We start from the raw sequence: 18,848 nt of genomic DNA on the forward strand, positions 1-18,848 counted from the left end.
AATGCTATTTTTTTTTTGGGCAAAGGGATGACATCACTTTTTGTCACCTGGCTTCAGTTCCCAGGCTAAAACAGAAACTAATAGAATTTAACACTCCTGTGTTAAAAGTACATTTCTCTCAGATCTTTGCCAGACCTTGGAAGCCATAAAACAACAAAACACTTTACATTTTAAACCTAGTAATTACTTTTCCTTTAAGACCATAGAAAAACTTCTAGCTATAAACATTGTATTTGCTGCTGAACTGAAACTGAGAGATAACATATTTTGTTTATTGCCCAGCTATAAAGTAACTTAACTTACAATGTGCAGCTGTTCAATCCCGCCTTCATTCTTACTTACAGGTTCGGAGCCAAATTGCAAAGCTCGAGGTCTCCAGACATCTAGAGTCCGAAACCCTATCCCATGATGCTCCTCTACTTCCCTCAGATCTAGTTTGCTGCTGCAACAGATCAAGCGTGTTCCTTCAGCTCAGGCCATTTTTTGTCAGTTAAGTAAAAAGATTTCCTTTATTGGTTTCTTTTTCATCTTCAGAGAAAACCTTTTTCCCTTAGCTGAAGTTAGGCTTGTATTTACTTTACTCCGTTATTGTGGGGAGTTTATTGTGATTTCTTTTATTGTCATTAGGCCGTTTTTTGTGCCTGCTCAGGCATCTGTTTACCCTATCCCATTGTAGCCAGGTTCAGGCTCTAGTCTCTTTAGTTTTAGCTTTCTAGCCAGTTAGGCTTACTTACATTCATTTATAGCTGAAGTTTATTTTCTTTATAAATAGTATTTGATTGTCTAAAGAAAAAGTTGTTGAAATAGCCAAGTGTGGTGTAGTATAGTGTATTGAGTTGGACTGAGATCCAGTAATTCAGCCGGTAGGCTTAATTTTTTTCTTTTTCTTTGCAGCCGAGTTAGGCTTAAATTTTCTGTCCAGGTGGATTTAATGCAAAGTTTTATTATTCAGTTGTTTATTGACATTGACATTGTAGTGCTTTCTAGTGGATTTTGTTATACTTGTACTAAGAAAAGGAAATTAGTGCAACATAGTGCAACCAGTCAGAAAAGGTAAAGTTGGACTTCATAAAATGCCCTAAATGTAACCAAAAAATGTCTCTCACAGTTGGTCACACCATTTGTGTTTATTGCCTATGAGAGGTCCATCTTCAAGAAGTGTGTTCTGTGTGCCACACATTTAGTACCAGGGTTCTGGCAGAAAAGGAAATTAGTGGAAAGGACACTTATGTCCGCCTTTCAATCGGATTTGGACTCTGCTCCTCCGGGAAAGCCAAAACCTGCTGCTGCTTCTTCCTCTGTCTCTGGTTTGATGCCGAAAAGCCTTTCGGCTCTGAAGGTATCGAGGAAAGTGTCTGACTCTGCTTCACAGATAGCAGAGCTGACTGTTCAGGTAGTGGGTAGGAGCCAGTCTCCAGTTTTGAAGCCGGTATCTCCAATCCTGGGTTCCATGGTCTCCTCTCGAGCTTCCAGTCTGTCAGATTCGGATGTGGATCGAATGGTGAGGAGATTATTACAGAGTCAAGCACTACCAAAAAATTTATCGGTTTCGACTCTGGCAGTTCAGAGCCGATCAAGTCATCTAGCCTACTTGCTGTTCCTCCTCAAACTCAAGTTGAGCCTTAAGAGCCAGAGGGAACTGATTAGTTGATTGTAGAGCCATTGGCCCCGACACCCATGTTTGGCCTCTCGTCACTGACAACCCTGATGTCTTCGGCCCTGGCTGCAGTTCCAGGGAGTGGAGTCGAACCGATGTTTTGGTTCCTACTCTTGCCCTCGGGGCTTCGGCGCAGCTCTGCTCCTACCTCAGGATCGGAGCTGGTGGCTTTGGTGCGGGAGGAGTTTCGATGTCTTTGGACCCGGGGGCTTCCTTGCATTGGAGCCGCAGTGCCTTTGATGCCATGAAGAGGGTCTTGTCCCCCTGGGCAATCACAACTTCTGAGCAGGTGACCTCCTCCCTTAAATTACTGGAATTTTCTCCGTCACCACAGATCCATTGTAAGCATAGGGACCCGGAGCCTCAGGAAGCCCCCTTGGGGGAACCCTGCTCTTCTGAGACCTCCCTAAAACTCCCACTGAGGAGGTCCATGGGAGAGGACATGTAAGAGGAAACATGTAGATTCCCCTCAGGAATCTGTGATGTCCAACACAGATTTGGAGGAGTCGGAAGGGTCCCCAAGGTCCCCCTCTGAGGATATATCTTTCGCGGATATCCTAGAGATCCTGAAGCAGAGGGGTGACTCAGCCCTTCCAATGATGAATTGGTGCTCCTGAAAGCTTTTGGGTCCCAACTCTCCACTCTTCGATGAGTTGATGGATCTTTTTCTTGAAGGGCGTGGGAGTCAATAGATACCGTGGAACCTGTCTCTAGAAGACCAAACAAATATATTCCTGCACCTCATGATAAGACCTTTTTGTCCAAACCTATTCCTGTTAATGCCATCGTGGTTGCGGCAGCCACTAAGAAAGAGATGTCAGAGACCTTGACGTCTGTCCGTCCTCCAAATAGAGAGTCTAGGATCATGGACAGATTTGGCAAGCGCATGTTCAGTTCTACAACATTTGCTGTTCGATCGCTGAACTATTTAACTCACTTTACCAGGCTTCAAAGAGATCTCCTAAAAGAGCTTGGAGATGCTCTTCAGGGTGCAGTAGCTGATACGGTGGCAGATAATCTAACATCTCCGCTTTCTACCCTTAATTCCATCATCAACTCTTCCATGCGCCTCGTATCTTACGCAGCTGATGGGACGAGTAGGGCAGCGGGTACAGCAATAGCTCTTCGGAGGCATTCCTGGATGCGCTTATGTTCTTTTGCGGAGCCTTTCAAGTCATCCTTTGTGAATCCACAGTTTGATGGTTCCTCACTTTTTGAACCTAAGATTAGAGACCCTCACCAGATGTGAACAAGATGGAAAAACTCTCTGCCGTAGGAGTCTGTTTTTCCATACCTACTAGACCTTATCCCAAAGGCCAGCAGGGTGGGAAAATGTGGTTCCGCAAAGCCAAAGGAGCCTTTTTATGACACGAGATGAAACCCCCTCCAGTGGCAGAGGAGGGGGCAATAATGGAAGACGCCGCCCAAACGGCAGAGGGGGTCCGCAAAACTGGGGTGACAGGGATCAGTTCCTTGGGAAGCCCTTTCACCACTCCTGAAAGGCGGCCCACCTGTCCGCCTCTGGAGGCAGTCGGGGGACATTTATCTTTGTATCTAGGCGCCTGGCTCAGAATCGCAAAAGACAGCTGGGAACTAAGTATAATTTCCAGAGGTTATATTATCCCCTTTCACTCACGCCCAAAACCATTAAGAAAGATCTCGGACGTTCCACCCAGTGTTCGGGATGTAGCAACAGTAGAGATTCAAAAGTTGCTGGCAAAGAGTCATCCAATCAGTCCCGGCAGGCCAGAAAGGATCTGGAACTTACTCATGATTCCTTTTAGTGCCAAAGAAAACGGGACTGGAGGCAGATACTAGATTTCAGCAGACTCAACAAATTTGTAGAAAAGAAAGTTCCGGATGGTCACGCTTCAGTCAATACTCCCGTTCTTAGGGAAAGACAATTGGATGTGCTCAATAGATCTACAGGATGAGTGCTACTATGTAAAGATGGCCAGGCCATCCAGGGATCATCTGTGCTTTCGGCTGGGGGCCAGTCATTACCAGTTTTGAGCCCTGCCCTTTGGTCTCACTACAGCCCCCAGAGTGTTTGCCAAATGTATGGCAGTGTTTATGGCTTACTTGAGGCATCAAGGAATCCGGGTGTTCCCATATTAAGACGACTGGCTCCTTACCGCACCCACCAGGCATCATCTTATACAGACTGTTGGGCACCATGGCAGCAGCTATTATTGCAATACCTCTAGTGAAGTCGCACATGCGTATAATTCAATGGCTACTATTCACACAGTGGACCTTTCAAGAATTACCTATGGATCACCTGCAGAAAGCCAGTGCCCTGGGAAGGACAGTTATCTTAATAGCCCCCTTTTTGGCCTCGTCAGATTTGGTTCCCCTTCCTGAAGCCTCATCTTTTGGAAGAGCCCTGGATCCTGGACCCAGTGCCGGACCTTCGGACTCGCTCGTCAGGAGCTCTTCACCCTTCTGTACAGTCCGTCAAACTGACCGTGTGGCTGCTCCAATTCCAAGAATAGCCAGGTTTCAAAATTTGTCAGCAGAAGCTCAACATATACTACTGTCTTCCCATAAGTCCTCAACTAGAAAACTTTACCTTAGCAAATAGAGGAGATTCTCAATCTGGGCTCAGCAAAACAACATTGATCCATTCCTGGCTTCGATATCAGATATATTGGAATTTTTGACCAAACTATTTAATGAAAGGGCCACAACAGCAACTATTCAAGTTCAACTGGCTGCTATATCAAATTTTCATATTGGTAAACTAGGGAGACAGTGTCATGTCTCATACAATGGCGAAGGCCTTTCTAAAAGGTGCAATACATTTGAGGCCTCCTGTTAGATCCACCACTACTTCATAGAACCTAAATCTCGTCATGTCAAAGATCATTCTTCCTCCATTTGAACCGGCATGTTCCTGTGAATTGAAATTCCTTTTGTGGAAAACTATTTTCCTAGTGGCTATCACCTCTGTGCGCAGTTTCAGAATTACAGGCTCTATCGGTAAGGCATCCATATTTGATATTCCACAAAGATAGAGTTTCCCTCAGAATAAACTCTTTCCTACCAAAGGTTTGCTCAGAATCCAACCTTAATCAAACCATTGAATTGTCAGTTTTCTCTCCTAATCATACTAATCAATTGGAGTTAATGCTTCACAAGCTTGATGTTCACAGGCAACTTTGTTTCTATTTAGACAGGACAAAAGACCATAGACAATCTGACCAGCTGTTTGTGTAATTTTCAGATTCCAAGAAAGGTGCCGCAGTTTCCAAACCTACCTTATCTAAGTGGCTTTTGGACTGCATATCTTTTATTTATAGTTCTGCATATATTCCCTTAGAAAACAAAGTTAAAGCTCACTCAACTAAAACTCTCTCTACTTTTACAGCTTTTTCAGCCAAGTTACCAATAGATTCTATTTGTGCGGCAGCCACATACCTTCATTACAAAGTAGACAAGACTTCTAGGGACAGGGCTTCCTTTGGTTCTGCTGTCCTTAGACATGTACTCCCGTGAGCCACCCGAGATTGTGGTGCTGGGAACGCTACCCATCAGTAAGAATGAAGGCAAGATTAAACAACTTTACCTAAAGAAGTTGTGTACTTACCATAACGTTCCATGTGAGTTGTTTTTGCCTTCATTCTTACAACCCACCCTCCTTCCACCAACCAGTGTCTGGAAGTTTGAGAATTGACTCTTTCAGCCTGTTTTCATCCTTTCTGAGGAGTTTTCCTTTAACTGGTTACTGCAAATATGAGGATGGTAGTTTTACTCTGTAAGTATGTTGCTAGTTGGCAGCAAACAAGATCTAAGGGAAGTAGAGGAGCATCATGGGATAGGGTTTCAGCCTTGAGCTGTTTGGAGACCTCGAACTTTGCAGTTTGGCCTACTCAGAGCCGAGGGATCAGCTCCAAACCCATCAGTAAGAATGAAAGCGAGAAGAACTCACAAGGAACATTATGGTAAGTACATAACTACTTTTTCTTGAAGGTCATTACATAACATACAGTTCTATATAAGTCATGTCAATATTCACAAATTAAATAGAATTATTTACAAAATTCCAGATAGGTGGGCTTGGCAGTGTGACACACCTCAACCCCCCCCCCCCCCGGAAAGTTAACCACCTGTGGAAAATGAAGGTATCAGAGGCCATTATCCCAGGTGTGTGTGCTTCCACTTTCTCCAGGCATTATTGCTTAGATCATTTTTCCAAAAGTTTGGGCTCTTCTGTTACTTTAATGTGTCAGGACGTCTGAAACCTCACGGCCCTCCTCTTACCCTGACTTCTCAAGGAAGTTTAATTTATTATGCTTTGGAATTCCTCCTAGTAGTCTTCATTCCAGAGAGCCTTCAAGCTCCAGTATAGCAGGCATTGCCTCACTATATGTAAGTTGTCTTCAGTGGATGGTGGTTATGCTATTTCCATGTAGCTGTGCTTTGACAACTTCCTTATTCAGCACCAGTATGTGTATAATCCTTTGAGCTGAGGAAGTGCATAAGGTTATCTATATTTTTGTTTGTGTGCAAGTGGTGTTGGTTGTACTTGCTTGAGCACAAGGGATGGGAACAGCCTTCTAGGCTGGAGTACAGTGATGTTCATCGTGTTTCACTGTTGCAGTCATTACTCTTGGGTTATCCTGCTGGCAGGCTACCCGCAGTCGGCCTGAATTCCAAAGTCCTGGTCCGGCGTCAGTTGCTGTCACCTCTTCCCTGACGTCAGTGCGCCAGGGGTATAAAAAATGCAGCCGACGCCATTTTCTTCAGTCTTTCTTGCCACGCGGTGCCCAAAGCAAAAGCAGTTCGCAAGTGCCGGTCAGCCGACTCCTGAGATTTTCAAATCCGAATTTCAGAACCGAAGTCTTCATTAAAGTTAAGTACCCCATTGGGGAAACTTTTATCTTGCTCCAGACCGATGTCAGAAAAAGTTAACAATTGTATTTCTTGTGAGAAGCAAATACCTTATAAGGATTTTCACTCTTACTGTATTCCTTGCAGGCCCTTACCACGACATTGCTAGCTGTCGGTTTTGTGCTAGATTTAACCAACGCACTATTAAGCATCTGTTTGATTTTGCATTTCATTACTTTGGCCGAAGGTTTGATTATATAATGCCGTCGGAACAGACGATGACCGGAGTTTACAAAAATCGCAAGGACAAGGAAAAGGATACGCATCCGAGGTCCAAAACCAACGACGAGGCCTCCGTTAGGCCAGTTGCCAGTTCACCAGTTCTCCAGTTCTCAGTGAGGTGCTTTCGCTGCCCCTGGCGCCCGTACCTCAGCGCCACAGGCCGCTTCTGACTCCCATGTTGAGCCGACTGGGCCTCTGGATACTCAAGGTATTGGACACTCAGAAATCATTCCCTCAGATGGGTCTGGAGCCGCTGAGCAGGCATCGGCTTCTGAGGGTGTCTTCAGACCTACACAGTTATATGTTAAACCATCTTCAGCTTCAAAGACAAAGACTAAAGCAGTTCTAAAGACAAAGAAACAAGTACAGCATTCTCCAACTCAGACTTCCATGCCTAAAAAACAGATGCTTAAAATGGCCGAAGACCTAATTACTTTGATCAGGGGTTCCCACCCCCCTCCTGATAAGAGGCCTAGGTAAGAGACAGAATATGACTCTTCTGATCAGGTTTCTATTTCCTCAGATTCCTCTTCTGAACAGGATTATTCTATTCCTCCCTATGAGGATTCTGATGCTGAAGAATCCATTCCTTTAGCCTCTCCTCCTGAGGATTATTCTTTTGGGGAAACCCTGCATACCATGAGGGAGCATTTCCACTGGGAGAGCCAAGATTACTCAGAATCTAAGAAAAGGCTCAGAAACTTTCTGCTTCTTCCTCAGCACAGACCCCTTGCTATTCCACCTGTTCTAGACATTGTTGATGATGTATTTTCAGAGTCCGGCCTGTCCCCTGACTCTCTACCCCCTGCACCTGCTAAGCCAGACAGATACTACAGGGTCCCAGATTCTCATAAATTCCTATATAAAAATCCTGCTGCTGACCCAGAAACTATATCTCATGGTCCCAAAGGGGTCAAAGCTTCCACTGCAAAAAACCCTGTCCCCTCTGATATTGATTCTAGGGCACTGGACAGATGGGGGGAAAAAAGATGTTATGTGGCCCTATCTCGCCTACATTCATTATTGATGGGTTCGGAGCCGACAATCGGCTCCGACTCGGCTGACCATTTTCAAGCACAAAGTGTCTAATTGGCTCGGCTAACTAGTATCCCCGGATGCAACTCTCCCAAACCCCCAGATCTCGTTTGCTGCTTGTTGAGTCAGGACGTGGTCTTGAGCTTGGCTCCAGAGCCCATTCCCTTACCGGTACCAATGATTCCTCCTCCGAGCATTGTGTCATCGGAGCCGGAGTGTTCGGCACCGAGTGATGTCCTTATGCCGGCTCTGGTACCCCTGATGGGTCCATCGGAGCCGCCGTCAGCGCCAACCATTTCGATTCCTTCATCTGGTTTCAGCACTCTGGTTTCTTCAGTCGGGCCCGAGGGGGATACATCGGCACTCCTGTCGGCCCAGAGTCTCCCTCTCGGCGCTTCGGCTCTGGGGATCCTGACTCCGTGGCCTCGGAGACAGGTCAGTCCTCTGATTCGGGGGGGATCTGCCTTCGAGGCCATGAGGACAGCACTGGCCAGGTTGTCAGCGACCTCACTTGGATCGACCACTCCGTCCCCATACACCCCGGCTAGAGCCTCTGACGCCTCCTCTGTCAGTGGACAATGGAGCTCGAAGGCCTGAGGACACCCCCATGAGCGGTCCCCAACTTTCTGAGGGCCCCTCAGAGTCTATGCCTGAGGAGCCTCCCAGGAAGATGTTGTGCAAGAGGATGCACATAGACTCCCAAGACGAGTCCATCACCTCAGATACCGACCTCGAGGATGCAGAGGGGTCCCCTAAGTCGTCCTCCTATGACATCTTCTCTGATATCCTGGAGATTTTGAGGCAGAGAGGCGACTGGTCATCCAAGCCCCCCTCTGAGGAGGAGTCGGTATTCCTCAAGGCCTTCGGAGCTCAACCTACTTCCTCCTGGGTGTCTCCACCCTTCGAAGAACTATTAGACCTGATCTGTCGAAGGGTGTGGGAACATCCTGATTCTGTGGAACCTGTGCCCAGTCGTCCTAACAAGTTCTTGTCTGCTCCCACGGAGAAAGAGTTTTTGACAAAAGGGGTCCCTGTAGATGCCATGGTGGTGGCATCAGCCACTCAGCAGGAAGTTGCCGAGGCTTCTTCCTCAGTCCATCCTCCTAACAAAGAGTCCAGGAGTATGGATCGTTATGGGAAGCGCACCCTGTCTTCAGCGACCTTTACACTACGGTCCCTGAATTACCTTTGCCACTTTACTCTGCTCCAGCGGGATCTCCTCAAAGAGTTGGGAGATAACTTGACGGGTAACATGCCTGAGGTGCTAGCACAGACTGTTAACGCCCAGTTGTCTACCCTTGGTTCCATACCTAACTCGCCCATGAGGCTCATATCCTATGCAGCCAAAGGGGCGAGCAGGGCAGCTAGCTTAGGCCTTGCTCTGAGGAGACAAGCCTGGATGTGCCTATGTCACTTCACGGAGGCCTTCAAGTCTTCCTTCACGGATGCCCCCTTTGATGGGTCCTCTCTTTTTGGACCCAAAGTGAAAGAGACTCTCACCAGATGTGAACAGGGGGTAAGACTTTATCTGCCGTAGGGGCCCATTTTTCTCTTCCCTCTAGGCCTTATCCCAAGGCTCAGAGAGGAGGGAAGATGTGGTTCAGAAAATCACAAAAGTCTTTCCCAGCCACTCAAGGTGAGCCCCCTTCCAGAGGCAGAGGTGGGGGAAATTAGTCTGAAAGACGCCGTCCTAGGGGCAGAGGAGGCCCCCGCAATCTGGGAGACCGCAACTCCTTTCGTGGATCTTCCTAGCAGCATCCCTGAGTGGTTGCCCGACTGTGCTACTCCGGAGCCAGTCACGGGTCATTTTTCGAAGCATCTTCAAGCCTGGGAGGGCATCACTCAGGATCGATGGGTGCTTCAAATAATCATCGGAGGTTATACCATTCCCTTTGTTTCACCCCCTCCCTTAATCAAAAAAATCCCAGACGTTCCACCCAGTCAAAGGGATCAAGTAGCGCTAGAAATATCGAAGCTACTAAGAACATCCAACCGGTCCCCCTAGACCAGATCGGATCAGGAACTTACTCAAGACTATTTTTGGTGCCGAAAAAAACAGGGGATCTGAGGCCCATCTTGGATCTCAGCCGATTAAATCACTACGTCCTGAAATCCAAATTCTGAATGGTCACTCTTCAATCCATCTTTCCATTGTTGGAAGGAGGAGTATGGATGTGCTCCATCGACCTCAAGGATGCCTATTATTACATCAAGATAAACAAGGCATTCAAGAATCATTACGCTTCCGGCTGGGAGCCAGTCATTTCCAGTTTCATTTGCCATTTGGTTTCACCACAACCCCCAGGGTGTTTACCAAATGCTTGGCAGTGGTGACAGCTCACCTGAGACGTCTAGGATTCCGGGTGTTTCCTTACCCGGACAATTGGCTCCTTACCGCCTCCACCAGGCATCTCCTCATCCAAGCCAGGGAGGCTACCATAAATCTTTGTCAAAAGTTAGGGATTACAGTAAACTGAGAAAAATCTGCCTTGCTGCCCTCACAGCGTGTTGTCTTTATAGGTGCAGAATTAAACTTGGTTCTAATGAGGGTTTTTCTACCTCAAGAAAGAATAACAGTGTTGCAATCTCAGGTCCAGGTGCTATTGCCCCAGAAGAAGGTCCCAGCCAGGTTAGTTCTTCAGTTATTGGGTTCCATGGCGGCGACCATCATGCTAATACCCTTAGCCAGGCTTCACATGCAGATCCTTCAGTGGCTTCTTTCAGTCCAATGGTCCTATCAAACATTACCCCTCTCTCACCCGATTCTTCTCACAGAGCATTGCAAGCAGGATCTCCATTGGTGGCTATGTCATTCCAACCTGAACAAGGGCAGGAATCTAATTCCCCTTTCTCCGGCTGCCACAATGACCACGGACGCCTACCAGATTGGGGGGGGGGCATTATCTGGGCAGAACGGTCCAAGGCACTTGGAAGGATTACGAGGTACACTTGCACATCAGTGTCCTAGAGATGAGAGCTGTTAGCGTTGCAAGCACTTCAGAGCTCTCTTCCATGGGGAATGATTACTGTTCACTCGGACAGCATGTCAGTTGTTTGGTACCTGAACAAACAAGGGGGAACCAAGTCTTACCCACTCTGCAGAGAGGCCATGAGAGTGTGGAATTGGGCAGTGTCTTCCCAACGGCTCCTAGTGGCAATGCACATTCCGGGAAAATCCAACGTGATAGACCGGCTAAGCAGAGCTATTCTGATGCCTTACGAGTGGTCCCTGAACAGCCGAGTTGCGACTCGGATCTTCAGCAGGTGGGATCAGCCTTGCTGCGATCTCTTTGACAGTCCCCTCAACACCAAATGCAGCAACTACTTCACTCTGATCCCCCCCACAGGGGGAATCACCCAGGGACGCTCTATTCCACAGTTGGCCTTCCGGTCTGCTCTATGCCTTTCCTCCGTTTCCTCTGTTACCAAGAGTGATTCAGAAAGCCATTCGTTTGGGAAGCAAGATGATTCTTATTGCTCCACACTGGCCCTGCCAGGTTTAGTTCCCCTTCCTTCAGCGATATACAGTGGACAGTCCTTGGACTCTGGATCCAGTACCAGAACTTTTGACTCATATGTCGGGACAGTTCCACCCCTCCCTACAGTCCCTCAAGTTGACAGCCTGGCTGCTCCACTTCCATCAATAATTAGACTACATTCCTTATCGCCTGAGGTGGTCCATATCCTTTCGTCATCACATAAGTCTTCCACCAGAAGAATTTACTATAGCAAGTGGAAGAGGTTCTCCACCTGGGCTCAGTCACAAGGCATTACAGCATGATACTTTTTTGGTGCATAGACCCCTTCACAGCCCTGATAGCGGTCCTAGATTTTTTAGCTATGCTCTTCCGACAAGGCTCTGCTCCCTCCACCATTAAAGTGTAGCTGGCGGCCATTTCTAACTTCCACATATTCCATGAGCCTGCTCAGATGGGGCATAAACTTTGCAAAGCTTTTTTAAAAGGAGCCTGGTTACTACGTCCTCCTGTGTCAGCACCTGTCATGCCATGGGATTTAAATCTAGTATTGCAAGCCATCACTTCTCCTCCGTTTGAGCCAGCTGCCACTTGCGAATTAAAATTTTTATCCTGGAAAACAGCCTTTTCGGTGGCCATGACTTCGGCTAAGAGAGTATCTGAACTCCAAGCATTGTCCATTAGGCCCCCATATTTAATATTCCATAAGGACAGGGTCTCCTTGAGACTTAACCCATCCTTTCTCCCCAAGGTGTCGTCTACTTTTAATCTCCACCAATCCATTGAGTTACCTGTGTTTTTTCCCAACTTCTCCAACAAGGCGGAGTACAAATTTCATCAATTGGATGTGCATAGACAACTAAGATTCTATTTACACAGGACTTAAAAGTCAAGAAAATCAGATCAATTGTTTGTCTCCTTTTCGGAGAATAGGACGGGTATCTCTGTTTCCAAGCGCACATTTTCCAGGTGGATTAAGGATTGTATTACCTTTGCTTACTCTTCAGCAGGCAGAAGCTTACCATTCTCAGTCAAGGCTCAGTCAACTAGGGCGGTCTCGACTTCAGTAGCATATCATGCCAGGCTTTCCTTAGACGACGTCTGTGCTGCGGCCACATGGGCTTCTCATCATACCTTTATCTCTCATTACAAACTGGACGTGGCATCTAGAGGCCGGGCTTCCTTTGGTTCCACGGTTCTCAGGAGTGTTTTCCTATGAGCCTCCCGGGTTAGGGGAGCTAGGGACGCTGTCCCATCAGTAATGAATGTAGGCGAGATAGGACCACATAACATCAGTTAGTTATGTACTCACCATAACGATCGATGTATGTGGTCCATCTAGCCTACATTCTTACGTACCCTCCCACCTGCCCCCTGCCTGAAGGATTTGGAGGATAGTTGTTTTGAGACCCTTCAGAATCTGTTTATTTTCCCTTCCTGGGGATGGTAATCCTCTTAGGTTGATGTGTGTGGAGTGGTTGCGATTTATGCAAACAAGATCTGGGGGTTTGGGAGAGGTGCATCCTGGGATACCAGTTAACCCAGCCAATTAGAGACTTCGTGCTTGAAAATAGTCGGCCGAGTCGGAGCTGATTGTTGGCTCCGAACCCATCAGTAATGAATGTAAGTGAGATGGACCACATACATCGATCGTTATGGTGAGTACATAACTAACTGTTTACACTTCTGCTACCTTGGCTGTAAGGGCTTTAAATTGTCAGTTTCATATGCTTAAATATCAGTAATACTTAATGTCACTGCTTAAACAGAAAATGTTGCCAAATTCTGAAAGTTCAGAGAACAAAGAAATGCAGGATTTATTGCATGCAGCTGAACAAGTGGGAAAGCATACTTTGCAATGTGGTTATGATTCACTGGAGGCCTCTTGCAGGGCTGCTGTTACAGGTTCTGTTATTAGAAGGCATGCTTGGTTAAAGGAACAGAATCTGCCTGATCATGTTAAAGCAAAATTATTAGATGCTCCATTACAGCATGATACTTTTTTGGTGCTAAAGCAGAAGAGGTGTTGAAGAAAATGGAGGATAAAGCTAAATCCATGCAGACAGTTAAGGATTTCTTACAGGTACAGCCACCCAGATTTAGCAGGAATTGGCCTTCAAAAAATTGGTGCTTTCCAGTGTCAGACAGGCCACAAAGAGGCAGATACAGACGTCCCAGAGGCAGACCTCAGCCCCAAGGCTCATACAGGCCTAAACAATGGGGTGCTCCTACCTCCAAAAGCGGAGAAGACAAATCACAACCTTACAGGAAACAGTCCCAATGACTTTCCTCTGCCAGATCCAAGCACTTTTCTTTTGGCAGCCCCCTTGGGGGGGGGAACTAGCACTTTTTTCACCAAATTGGCAAATGATTACCCAAGACAAATGGGTCTTAAACATAGTGTCCCAAGGCTACAGGTTCCATGTTCACACCCTACCAATAGCAAAAGGTATGCCAGACCTGCCACACAATCAATGGGTAGAGGCACAAAAGCAAATTACAGCCCTCATGGACATGAGGGCCATTCAACAAGTACCACAACAAGAGCAGGGGCAAGGATTTTACTCCAGACTTTTCTTAGAGCCCAGAAAGGACAAAACCTGGAGACCAATACTGGACCTGTCTATACTAAACACGTTTCTTGAGGTTCCAAAATTCAAGATGTTGACTCTACAACAGCTACTGCCCATGCTGGGCAAGAAGGCTTGGCTCATAACTTTGGACCTAAAAGAGGCATACCTGCATGTCCCAGACAGTCTTGCAGAAGATACCTCAGATTCATAGCTGGCTCAATGCACTACCAATTCTCTGCACTGCCGTTTGGCTTATCTACTGCGCCCCAGGGTCTTCACAAAATGCCTGGTACCAGTAATTGCATTTTACAGACAAAGAGGAATTCAAATATATCCCTACTTGGAAGACTGCCTTATTCAAGCAGAGAACAAATACATTCTTCTAAAGCATCTGGCGTTTGTAAAAAGGTTACTAATTTGCCTAAGGTCCACAGTAAACGAAAATAAATCAAAACCCTCTTGAGATAATATTCCTGGGTGCAAGCTTAAATACAACTGCCCAGATGGCTTATCTCACGCCAGACAACTGACTTCTTACTTCAAAAAGTTGGCAACAAAGACCCAGTTATCTGCAAGGAAAATCCTGCAGGCCTTGGGCTTCATGGCATCCTGCATTCTACTAATTCCATATGCCAGACTGCATATGAGGAAACTACAATGGTATTTAAAAAGTGTTTGGACTCAGAATTGCCACAGCCTGGAGACAGTAATTTCCCCTCATTCCCTGCCTGCAACAGGAGTTTTGATCGTGGGCGCAGGCCTGTCACCACAACAAGGGTCTGCCATTCACTTTACCCACAACCAGACAGACACTGACAACAGATGCATCAGAGTATGCCTGGGGGGCCCATATGGCAGGAAAATGCATTCAGGGCACATGGCCTGCAAGCCAGATTCACATCAGTCAAAAAGAGATGTTAGCTGTTCAGAATGCCCTGACAGCTTTCAAGGATCTACTTCATCCAGGACAGCTATTGATAAAGACGGACAGTACTACGGTCATATGATACATAAACAAGCAGGGAGGCACACATTCCTACCCCCTCTGCAGACAAGCAATGACCTTATGGGACACAGCATTGACTTATCAAGTTCACCTGCAAGCACAATTCCTGCCAGGAAAAACAAATACTCTGGCAGATGAAATAAGCAGAAACCTCATGGATATCCATGAGTGGAAACTGGATCCACAAGTCTTCAGCATGATAACAAGGAAATGGGGATGCCCAGACTTAGAGCTATTTGCCTCCCCTCACAACTGCCAATTACAGAGATTTTGCACAAGGATTTATCACAAACAAGCATGGAGAGTGGGCACCCTATCCTTCAGCTGGAAAAATCTAAGCGTATATGCCTTTCCTCCACTGCCTCTCCTTCCCAGGGTACTCCTAAAGGTCAGACAAGAGACGCCAAAAATGATGCTGATTGCACCAGACTGGCCATGCCAGCACTGGTACCCAATCCTAAAGAGCTTGTCTCAAGGTCCAGCATGGATATTGCCTCAAACTTCTCACTTGCTGACCCAACAAAACAATCAGATCTTGCACAGCCAACTCAGGACCTTAAATCTGGCAGCATGGCGGATAATGTAGCCATTCAGAACACTCCTCTTTCAAAAGCTGTTATGGATGTTATCTTGGAGGCCAGGAGGCCCAGTACCAGAAAATCTTACGCAGAAAAATGGAAGAGATTCTGTGCTTGGAACCAGGAACAAGGCATTGACACGTATGTACCAAATATCCCTCAGATTTTACAATATCTAACTGAGATGCTGGACAAAGGCCTTTCCTTTTCATCAGTTAAGATTCATGCCTCTGCCATTTCAGCCCATTACAATACGGCACCACCTATCTTTTCTCATCCTTTAATAAGGCAGTACCTCAGAGGGGCCAAAATCAGGCCTCCAAGGAGAGCACCAATTCCGGCATGGGACCTCAATTATGTCTTGGAGAAACTCACACTGCCTCCTTTTGAGCCAGCCTCAACAGCTGATATAAAATTCTTATCCTGGAAAACAGCTCTGCTCCTAGCAATAACCTCTGCAAGACGAGTCTCGGAGTTACAAGCACTCATGGCTGAGGAACCTTTTATCATTTTTCATCCAGACAGGGTTTCTCTGAGGACAAAGCCAACATTTATGCCTAAGGTGTTGTCCAGTGTGGCCCTCAACCAAACCATTCACTTGCGTACCTTTTATCCAAACCCACAGAACAAGGGTGAGAAAAGTCTGCATTCTTTGGACATACACAGGCAGCTATGCTTCTACTTGGACAGAACTAAAGCTTTCAGAAAGACTGAGCAACTTTTAGTATCATATGCTGCAGGATCACAAGGAAAGGCCATCTCAAAACAGACTCTTTCTAAATGGATAGCCCATTGTATCCATTTCTGCTATTCTCAGCATGGCAAATCAGTGCCTAAGGGCATTGGGCCTAATTCTACCAGAGCAGCAGCCTCTTCAGCAGCCTTCCTCAGAGGAGTACCAGTCAAAGACATCTTAGAGGCTGCAACTTGGAGTTCAGTGCACACTTTTACAAAGCACTACCACTTACCTCTTTACTCTAAATCCAGAGCAGGCTTTGCCTCTACAGTTCTGCAGGGCCTCATAGCCTCTCCTAATCGTATTTAGTCCCAGCATCCCATCCTCAGCTTTGGGATTCAACCCAAGAGTAATGACTGCAACAGTGAAACACGATGAGCATAGTACAGTTGTGTACCTACCATAAATGTAGATGTTTGAGTGTATTCACTGTTGCAGTTCAGGTTACCCTCCCACCGTCCCCCTTTCTTTTGTTGGGGTTTATCTGTACTTCTCTATTCTATACAACCTACGTGGTGTATTTGCTTGTAGATGAAGGAAATGTTTCTTTACTGCATGTATGTTTATTGGCATTATATATTTAGCCTACCCTTTTGGGGGCACCTGACATCTGGGGCAAGAAAAACTGAAGAAAATGGCGTCTGCTGAATCTTTTATACCCCTGGCGCACTGACGTCAGGGCAACTGAAGCCGGACCAGGACTTTGGAATTCAGGCCGACTGCGGGTAGCATACCAGCAGGATAACCCAAGAGTAATGACTGCAACAGTGAATACACTCGAACATCTACATTTATGGTAGGTACACAACTGTACTTTCCTATGTTAGCAGGTATGCATACACCAGAGTACAGGAGCTACAAAAGTTTCAAGATTTTGCCAAGTTTGGAATCTGAGAAGAGGAAATTCCAGCAGAAACTCACTGCATAAGATCTTCTGACCTCATCCAGTGTAGTCATTGCATATCTGTTTCAGAGAAAGCCAGAACCATACACACAGGCACAAGTACAAACATCTTAGTTTGGGAAGTAAATTTTTTTTTTTTTTTTTTAAGAAAAGCTTCACATTTGTGTGTTTTTCTTTATTACCTGTAGAGATAACACTTAAGTCATTCACTTGGAACTGTTTTGTTACCTGCAAGCTCCTCGGTGGAGTATTTTGTCTCATCTTCTCACAATTCTCAAAACTTTAGCTCCAGTTATTTATTCAGTTGTTCTGACTGAAGGCACTCATCAGTATTAGCCTAGTTGGGGTGAAAGCAGCAGCCAAGGAGATTAAAGCCATTTTTCAGAAGCGATGGAGGATTTACTTGTGCCTCCCACTTCTTCTGTTCAGCATGTGGAATGCTATGTTTGCAGCACAAAAAGGCTGGCAAGAGCCTGCTTCTATATTCCTGTTTTGAATGCTTAAGAACATTGCGCCTGGCACACACAGCCCCTTGGGTGGCTGTAGCCTGGAGCTGCAGTATCCAGTGTTCTGCTCGTCTCTGACTAACTCTGTCTTCCTCCTCATGCCCCAATGATGGTTATGCTGGCATTACTTTTCCCACCTTTTCTGTCTGGCTACTTCAGCAGCTAGGCCCACTAACCAAGTCACTGAGGCTGCAGTCAGGGCTACCTTCTTCAAGTGCTGCAGAAATGCCATAATTCCTAAATGGACTTTGATAGCTGGTTTCCTGCTAAACAGCAAACCCTTTTATGCAGTTGATGGGTGACATTCAGAATTTAGTGTTGTCTATGGTAGTTGAGAAATAGATTATGTTGTACTGTTAGGTTGAAAAGAGTGGCTAGGTAACGTGAAAAAATATGAAATTTGTTTGTATATGTTATTGATAAAGCTGGATAGTTTGCATGTGCGGTTCCTTTAAATTTGATTTCTTTTCTGTTTCAGGTGAGATTCTGGCGAAGGTGAATGTACATTGTCCTGTGTTCGATTATGTTCCACCAGAGCTCATCACTCTCTTCATTTCAAACATTGGGGGCAATGCTCCTTCTTATATTTACAGACTTATGAGTGAGTTGTATCACCCTGATGACCATGACCTCTGACTTGTGGAGCAGATAACAGTTTCCTTAAGTTCACAGAACACCTTAAAGAGTGGACTTTAATTTTACAGATTTCTTGTTTTAGATCTTCAAATTGCTTAAGAGTCCAGTTATAGAATAAGTTGTGTACAGCAAATTGTGACTTTAAACCTAGTTCAGAAAGAAACTTTTTCCTATAATGTTCAAGTTTGAGACCAACAACATAAACATGATTAGACTTTTATTTAGAATAAAAGTTTCTTTCATTTTGTGGCAAGTAGTTTTTCTTTGTTTCTACTGGTTTTGCTTGCTTGACCAGGTGTTGGCCTGTGTATTTGAATTTTCCTGCCATGTTCGTTACACAGCTTTAAGTTTATGGTAATTTGGTTACAAAAACTACAGGAGTTATTCAGATTTGCAATTACATATGCATTGTGCAAAGATTTCTTTAGTTTCTGAGTGTCTGTCCTGGTGCTTTTGTATATATTGTCCTGTTAGAAGCCCTCACTTGTACAGTGTACAGGCTGTAAGATGTAATTTTGTTTCAAAGTCAAAAATGGCCACTTATTATTTTAGGTCCTGTCTAATTATCAAAATAAAATTACCAAGTACGTATAGCTGCAGCAGGCCCCTATAGGGCCTTCTGAGCC

At 45.7% G+C, this 18,848-nt stretch overlaps 1 protein-coding gene across 1 annotated transcript in view; it reads left to right on the plus strand.

Moving 5' to 3' along the window:
• Positions 1-18,471, plus strand: part of LOC122804168 (translation initiation factor eIF-2B subunit beta) — a gene marked incomplete at its 5' end in the record, with an annotated part of 72,528 nt that extends 54,057 nt beyond the window's left edge. The window contains 1 exon segment of the mRNA XM_044073857.1: positions 18,065-18,471. Within this exon segment, the coding sequence (XP_043929792.1) occupies positions 18,065-18,222 (158 nt within the window).
• Positions 18,472-18,848: the final 377 nt, after the last annotated feature.

This window comes from Protopterus annectens, chromosome 6.part0 (genome assembly GCF_019279795.1).
Source record: "Protopterus annectens isolate FY-2018-M chromosome 6.part0, PAN1.0, whole genome shotgun sequence".
Classification (NCBI taxonomy): Eukaryota; Metazoa; Chordata; order Ceratodontiformes; family Protopteridae; genus Protopterus; species Protopterus annectens.